At 57.4% G+C, this 7,167-nt stretch overlaps 1 protein-coding gene across 1 annotated transcript; it reads left to right on the forward strand.

The window, feature by feature from the left end:
* Positions 1 to 1,490: 1,490 nt before the first annotated feature.
* Nccrp1 (NCCRP1, F-box associated domain containing) lies at positions 1,491 to 5,274 on the forward strand. The gene is made up of 6 exons (XM_059253455.1): positions 1,491 to 1,801; positions 2,141 to 2,203; positions 2,293 to 2,344; positions 3,118 to 3,213; positions 3,799 to 3,937; positions 4,065 to 5,274. The coding sequence occupies exons 1-6, from the start codon at positions 1,492 to 1,494 to the stop codon at positions 4,203 to 4,205; spliced, it is 801 nt and encodes a 266-aa protein (XP_059109438.1). The 5' UTR covers position 1,491; the 3' UTR covers positions 4,206 to 5,274.
* Positions 5,275 to 7,167: the final 1,893 nt, after the last annotated feature.

Raw genomic sequence — 7,167 nt, forward strand, 5'->3', positions numbered from 1 at the left:
GCTGTTGGGCGTGAGTGCCACATCCAGGTGTCTGTCTGAGGCTGCCTTGTTTTCTGAGTCTGAAGGACAGGGAGTGTGGAAGTGTGCGGGTCTGGCCTGGGAGTGTGGGAGTAGCAACGGCAGCACACACAGCATGGCGGCACAAGCTTGAGTACCATCATCTGAGAGGTAGAAGCAGGAAGATCAGTAGTTTGAGGCCAGTGTGGGCTACACAGTAAGTTCAAAACCAACCTGGGCTACATAAAACTTTGTCTGGAAACAAAACAAAACACAAAAGCCCCCAAATCAGCAAGAGAAAAACCAAGAACCCAGTAGTAACTTGCCCTAGGCTTTTTTTTTTTTTTTTGGTTTTTTGAGACAGGGTTTCTCTGTGTAGCTTTGCGCCTTTCCTGGAACTCGCTCTGTAGCCCAGGCTGGCCTCAAACTCACAGAGATCCGCCTGCCTCTGCCTCCCGAGTGCTGAGATTAAAGGCATGTGCCACCACCGCCAGGCTTGCCCTGGGCTCCTGTGGGTGAGCTCCTGATGGGGGACTTCAGGCCCCCAGATCTGCTTACAGTCTGTCCATCATCTCATTGCTCCTCCTCTTTGTTAGTGAATTGGGTTTAAGGAGCCCTTCTGGCACCAAAGTTCCTGGCTGCTGATGGTGTCCTCAGGGATAACCAGACCGGGGAGGGGATGGGCCACAGACAGGAAGTGGCCTTGAGTATCTGGACCTACAGGTTCCTCACATCCCAAAGTCCTGACTCTTCTGTGCCCCGTCCTCTCTGAGGGAGGAGGCCGGGAGGGACAGTCACCCAGAGAAGCCCAGTCATGGGCTACTGCCTCCAGACTCCCTGGGCCCCCACCTCTGACGTCCCTGTCTCTGCTTCCGGTCTCACTCTGATCTATTTTGCTTTCCAGAACAAAAGATGTCTGGGTACCTAAGGTGTGTCCCAGGAGAGGTGAAGATGTGCCTGAGGCTAGACCCCTGCCCATTCCCAGCCCCACATGGGGTGAGGAAAGGGAAGATGGGGGGTTGGCTTTAACTGGCCTCAGTCCTGCCAGATCAGCCTTTAGGAGGATACACATCGTTAGAGAACCTGACTTTAGCCCCAGGGCCCAGGGGAGGGCCTCAGCTGGTCCTGGGGAAACTGGGACAGAGGGGTGAGAAGCTGTGGGGGCAGAGACTGAACCCCTTCTGAGGGAAGAGGTCTGGAGCCTGGACCCCTGGGTCTGAGGGAGGAGGACTGGGTCTAGATCCCTGGGTCTGAGGGAGGAAGACTGGGTCTAGATCCCTGGGTCTGAGAGAGGGGGGCGGGCGTCCTGGATCACTAGGTCAGGAGGAGAAGGACCTTGCAAACTGGGCTCATGATCTGAGGGCGGAGGGCCCCCGGGGTTCAAATCCTTCCCCTAACACGCCCTCTCTTAAATGCCTGATGACTTGTCCCGCCCCTCCACCCCCAGTTAACCTGGATCCTGGGAACCGCGACCCAGTCGCCCAAACCTTGGGGATGGAGAAGACACCGGACAGAGACGTGCTCAGCGGCAGGATGGAAGCCGAGGGGTCCCAGAACTCCGAGGAGCTGCCACCGCCTCCACAGTCCCCGCCACCGCCGCCGTCCCCACGGTCTCCCTCATCCCCCGAGACTCCCGAGCTCCCACAGCCCAACGCGCCGACCGAGGTGGAAGCCAGGCAGCTGCTGCTGGAAGAATGGGGACCCCTGAGCGGGAAGCTGGAGCTGCCCCCGAGCCTCAGCTGGAAGCTGCTGTTCCTGGAACGGCCGCTCTACCGCAACCTCCTCAGCTCACCCAACCCCGAAGGTGGGGACGCAGCTGGGGACACCTGGCGCAGCCCGTCGGTCTCTTCATCTTCCTCTGCGGTTCCGTCTGTCGCTGCACTTCTGTGTCTCGGTGTCTCTGTCGTACTCTGCATCTTGTCTCGTCTGTCTCTCTCTCTCTCCTCCGTCTGTGTTTCCGTCCCTTTCTCTAGATATCATTCAGAGCTCCAAAGACTCACCGTAACCGCCCACTGGCATCCTTAGTCCCAGTTAGGCAGTTTTAGCCCGGCTTGGGTTCCTGCCCTTCTGGTGTAGCTCCAGGGGTAGGAAGACAGGAGGAGGTGGGCACTGGCCTGAGGCACCATTCCCTTCTGTGACTCAGGCATTAATATCTACCAGCCGGCGCCCCCTACGGGTCCCACCCGGAAACCCCTGACGGACCTGGGTAAGCACTGGGGAGATGGGGAAGCCAGGGAGGATGGGGCCCCTCAACGAATGATGTCTCACACCTCTTCCGTCCTCCCCACTGGCCAGGTAATTTCCGCGGATGGTATATTACTACCGAGAACCTCCAGGGGCCCCTCAGGTGAGTTGCCACAGGCCTGGGGGTGGAGGTGGAATTGCGCTTCCAGCTTTCTTTGCTGTGGCTCCTGCAGAGGAACCCCTCTTTCTTGCTCGGTGACAGGGTTAGTCATGACAGAATGCCTATGAAACGTGCAACATAGGCGCCCAAGAAGTCTGGCCAGCGCACAGTAGGTGTTGGATAAACATTACTCTCATCCTCTTTCCCTGGGAGTCACCTGGGTCCTCTATTAACCCTAGTCCAGGTCCTGAATGATAGATGAGAGGGTGTAATTCAGGGGCTCAGAATTAAATCCCATTAAAAAAATGTTTTTGCTTTACTGATTAAACTTAAAGTCTTGCTTAAATCTCTAGGACTGAATTTAAACCCCAGCCCCTCACTGGGGGATTCTAGGCAGGGGCTCTACCACTGAGCCACACCCCAGCCCCTCACTGGGGGATTCTAGGCAGGGGCTCACCACTGAGCCACTCCTCTGGTCCTCTTTTTACTTTTTGAGATAGGATCTCACTAAATTGCCCGGGTGGGCCTTGAACCTCCAGTTCTCTAACTCAGCCACGAGAGTACCTGAGTTTCCAGGCCTGGCTCAGATCATCTTAAGTGTCAGCTCTCATCTGGAACAGAGGGCTTGAGTACATTGTCCTCCAGGGTCTTAGGAACCAAGACTATCAGGCCTTCACGCTTCGGGTGGAGGGAAGGGGTGGGAGCGGGTCTCCTGCTCCCCGGGAGACCTCTGGATTGTGGGTCTGCCAGAGACATCTCCTCTCTTGTCTCTGCAGCTGGACTGTGAAGGAGCAGTGTGTGAACCTGCTGGCCAAGAAGCTCTGGGAAGAGCTGCTAGATGACGAACAACCTGACATCACCATCATGGACTGGTGTGCCCCGCCCCGCCTGTCTGCCTGACCATGGCCATCCAAAGCCCCCCAGAGCCCGCACCCCTCATCAGCGTCCCTTGACAGTGTGGTCGCTCCCTGTCCTGCCTCCTCTGGCCCTTTGATACAACCTTTGCATCTTCCAGTGCCAACTGCGTGGGGTCCCTCGGGCCCAGGCTCTTCATTTATCTCCCGAAGCCCGTGCCCCGCTGTGATTCCCACATGCGTTTCCCCCTTGATAAGCGGTGGTTTCACACAGCTGCCCCTGGACGCCTACCCCAGTTATATGAGGCCCATAGGCCTTTGCTCCAGTGCCCTGCCTTGCCCATCCCACCCCAACCTCCACCAGCACCCTCATCCTGCTCTTCCCCTCTGCCTGTACCCCATCTCACCTTGATTCCTGCCGCCTGCTCCTCCCCATCTACACGTGTAGCAGTCACTGTTGGTGACATGTCTACTCCCCCACGGACAGTGGGCCTCAGAGGACAAGGCATGGGGGTGGATCTGGAGAGTTGTGTGTCAGGGCGCAGGGAGGGCTTGGAGCTGGGATGATGTGATAGCTGCGGTGAAAGCCTGACCCTCCGCCAGGTTCGAGGACAGCCGCCTGGACCAGTGTGTTTATGAACTGCACGTCTGGCTGCTAGCGGCTGACCGCCGCACCGTCATTGCCCAGCATCACGTGGCCCCGCGGACCAATGGGAGAGGTCCCCCCGGCCGTTGGGTTCAGGTGAGATGCCCTGCCAGGTCCTGCCCGCACAGGTGTCCTTTCCCAAGACCTTGGGCAGAGGGATGAGGGACAGGGGCTGTGGGACCCCGCTGAGACTTTCATCCTAACCCTGGGCTGCCTGCCACAGGTGTCCCACGTCTTCCGCCAGTACGGTCCCGGAGTGCGCTATGTCCACTTCCAGCACAAGGCCAAGAACCGCATGGAGGCTGGCGGCCTGCGCAGGACAAGGGTGACCGACTCCTCCGTGTCTGTGCAGCTCCGGGAGTGACCACTGACTGGGCTCTCCAAGTCTGTCACGATCCTTCGGAAGTCCTGGTGTTTGTCACCTCTGAGTCCTTGGCATTCCTGTGATGCTACTGCTTCCTGCCCCTCCCTGTGCGTGCTTAGCCACAGTCTGACCCCCTCCTCACCCCTGACCCCTGCTCACCCCTGACCTCCCCTTACCCCTGACCCCTGCTCACCCCTGACCTCCCCTTACCCCTGACCCCTGCTCATCCCTGACCTCCCCTTACTGCTGACCCCTGCTCACCCCTGACCTCCCCTTACCGCTGACCCCTGCTCACCCCTGACCTCCCCTTACCGCTGACCCCTGCTCACCCCTGACCTCCCCTTACCGCTGACCCCTGCTCACCCCTGACCTCCCCTTACCGCTGACCCCTGCTCACCCCTGACCTCCCCTTACCGCTGACCCCTGCTCACCCCTGACCTCCCCTTACCGCTGACCCCTGCTCACCCCTGAACACCCCTTACACCTGACCCCTGCTCACCCCTGACCTCCCCTTACCTCCTAACCCCTGCTCAGCCCTGACCCCCTTACCTCCGACCCCTGTTCACCCCGACTGCTCCTTACCTCCTGACCCCTGCTGACCCCTGAACAGCCCTTACCCCTGACCCCTGCTCACCCCTAACCTCCCCTTACCTCCTGACCCCTCCTCACCCCTGACCCCCTTACCTCCAACCCCTGTTCACCCCTGACTGCTCCTTACCTCCTGACCCCTGTCATCCCTGAACCCCCTTACCTCCCGAACCCTCTTCACCCCATGACCCCTTGCCTCATCCCCTGACCCCTGCTCACCCCTGACGCCACCTCTCACCCCTTGACCCTTATCCTTACCTCTGACCCCTGTTCACCCCTGACCCCTGCTCACCCCTGACCCCTCACCTTACCTCCCTAACCCTCCTCACCCCATGACCCCTCTCCTCATCCCCTGACCCCTCCCCTTCCCCCCTGATCCTTCCCCTGACCCCTCCTCACCTCGCTCACCCCTCTGACCTTTATCTCCTTGGCCCCTCCTCACCTTCTTGACCTCTTCATTACCCCTGACCCCCCTCCTCTCCCTGACCCCTTCCTCCCCTCCCTGACCCTCAGGCACTGTCTCCTTCACTTCCTGCCCTCCCCCCACCTCGCTCTCTTCTCTCCCTCAGCTCCTCCCTAACACTTTCTCCCTTCCCAGGTCTCTCAGACCTTGCTTGGCCCCTGGGGTCTCCTGACATACCCATATCTGCCTGAATGTGCGTCTCTGAGCTGGGGCCGCTCCTGGCAAACCCACGGGCGGTCTCAGAGTAGGTGGTCAATAAACCTTCCCAGGGTGGCTGTAAGAACACAATGTGCTCCAAGAGGCTGAGCGTCTGCCTGGTCTTTGCTCACGTCTCACCCACTCAACAAATCCCTGACCTCTGGGTACTTCTGTGACCTCTGGGTCTTTTACATTGACATTGAACTCTGACCTCCTTTTTGCAGTGTTTGGAATTGACCTGAGCTTCTTTTGTGTATTCTGAATAGGTTCTCTACCACTGAAATATATCCCCAGAGCTCTTTTTAGTCATAGAAATTCTGAGACAGGGTCTAGCTGAGTGGCCCAGACTTTCCAATCCTTCAGTTCCCTGCCTCAGCCTCAGAGTACCTGAGATTGCAGGCCTGCACCGCTGGGCCTAGCCTGACCTGTTTTTTCCTTCTACCTTGTTTGTGGGTCTTGGGGATCGAACTCAGGTCATCAGGATTGGTAGCAAGCCCCTTTGTGTGCTGATCCATCTCATAGGCCCCTGACAGCAGATCTTTTTATATCCCCCAGTGAATGCCCCTGAAGTATTTCTACTTACCCATTCTCTCTCATCCATTAACTCTTAGACTCGCCTTAAATCCCAGGCCTGTCTCCAACTCATCCTGGATTTCATTCCTGCAGAGCTGTTCCCATATCTCTCTGCTGGGACACTGTGTCTCCTCCAGCATCCACAGAGTCACCCAAACCAGCTAGCCATTAAGAGCCCTCGAGCCTGGGGCAAAGGTGAAGCAGGGACCACCACCTGAACAGAAACATAAATTTGAACTAAAGTGTCTTCCATGTGTCAGACAGGAGACAGTAAATGTAATTAACAATGCAGAGTCAAGCCCGTAAGCCCAGCTACTAAGGAGGCTGAGATAAAGGGATCTCAAGTTAAAAGATAGTCTGGGCAATGCAGTGAGACCCTATCCCAAAATAAAAAGTACAGAGAGGGCTGGGGGCATGGCTCAGTGGTAGAGCCCCTGCCTAGAATCCCCTAGTGAGGGGTTGGGGGTGTGGCTCAGTGGTAGAGCCCCTGCCTAGAATCCCCCAGTGAGGGGTTGGGGGTGTGGCTCAGTGGTAGAGCCCCTGCCTAGAATCCCCAATGAGGGGCTGGGGTGTGGCTCAGTGGTAGAGCCCCTGCCTAGAATTCCCCAGTGAGGGGCTGGGGGGTGTGGCTCCATGGTAGAGCCCCTGCCTAGAATCCCCCCGTGAGGGGCTGGGTGTGTGGCTCAGTGGTAGATCACCTGCTAGCATGGCAAAGGCCTGGATTTCATACCCAACATCTAAATAAATGCACACAAAACAACAATAATAACAGCAACAGAAATCAAAGACTACCACATCACCCAACACACCACGGCTCTAGCCTGCACAAGGTCCTAGAATGACCCCTGATGTTCTAGGCATGAATGGTGAGGACCCTGGGAGGCTGAGTGATATTTACCCAAAGTAAAACAGGAGTAAATATTTAAACAGCAGCCAGCATTGCGCTTCCTTGCCCACCGGTGTCTTTGTTCACCTCTAACCCCAACTCAGAATCTAAGGCTGTGTCTCCAGTATGGCCTGACCCGGACCTAAGGCTGTGTCTCCAGCATGGCCTGACCCAGATCTGATCATTCTGCTCTCCCCTATTCATCCAGTCCTGGGTGGATTTGAGTCGCAAACACAAGCAGATGGCACACGGGG

The sequence above is a fragment of the Peromyscus eremicus genome, chromosome 1 (genome assembly GCF_949786415.1).
Source record: "Peromyscus eremicus chromosome 1, PerEre_H2_v1, whole genome shotgun sequence".
NCBI classification, from domain to species: domain Eukaryota; kingdom Metazoa; phylum Chordata; class Mammalia; order Rodentia; family Cricetidae; genus Peromyscus; species Peromyscus eremicus.

Coding starts and splice junctions, on each gene's coding strand:
- Nccrp1 (XM_059253455.1), top strand. CDS start 1,492: ATGGAGAAGACACCGGACAGAGACGTGCTCAGCGGCAGGATGGAAGCC. Junction 1,802..2,140: donor CAGCTCACCCAACCCCGAAG/GTGGGGACGCAG, acceptor TCTGTGACTCAG/GCATTAATATCTACCAGCCG. Junction 3,938..4,064: donor CCCCCGGCCGTTGGGTTCAG/GTGAGATGCCCT, acceptor TGCCTGCCACAG/GTGTCCCACGTCTTCCGCCA.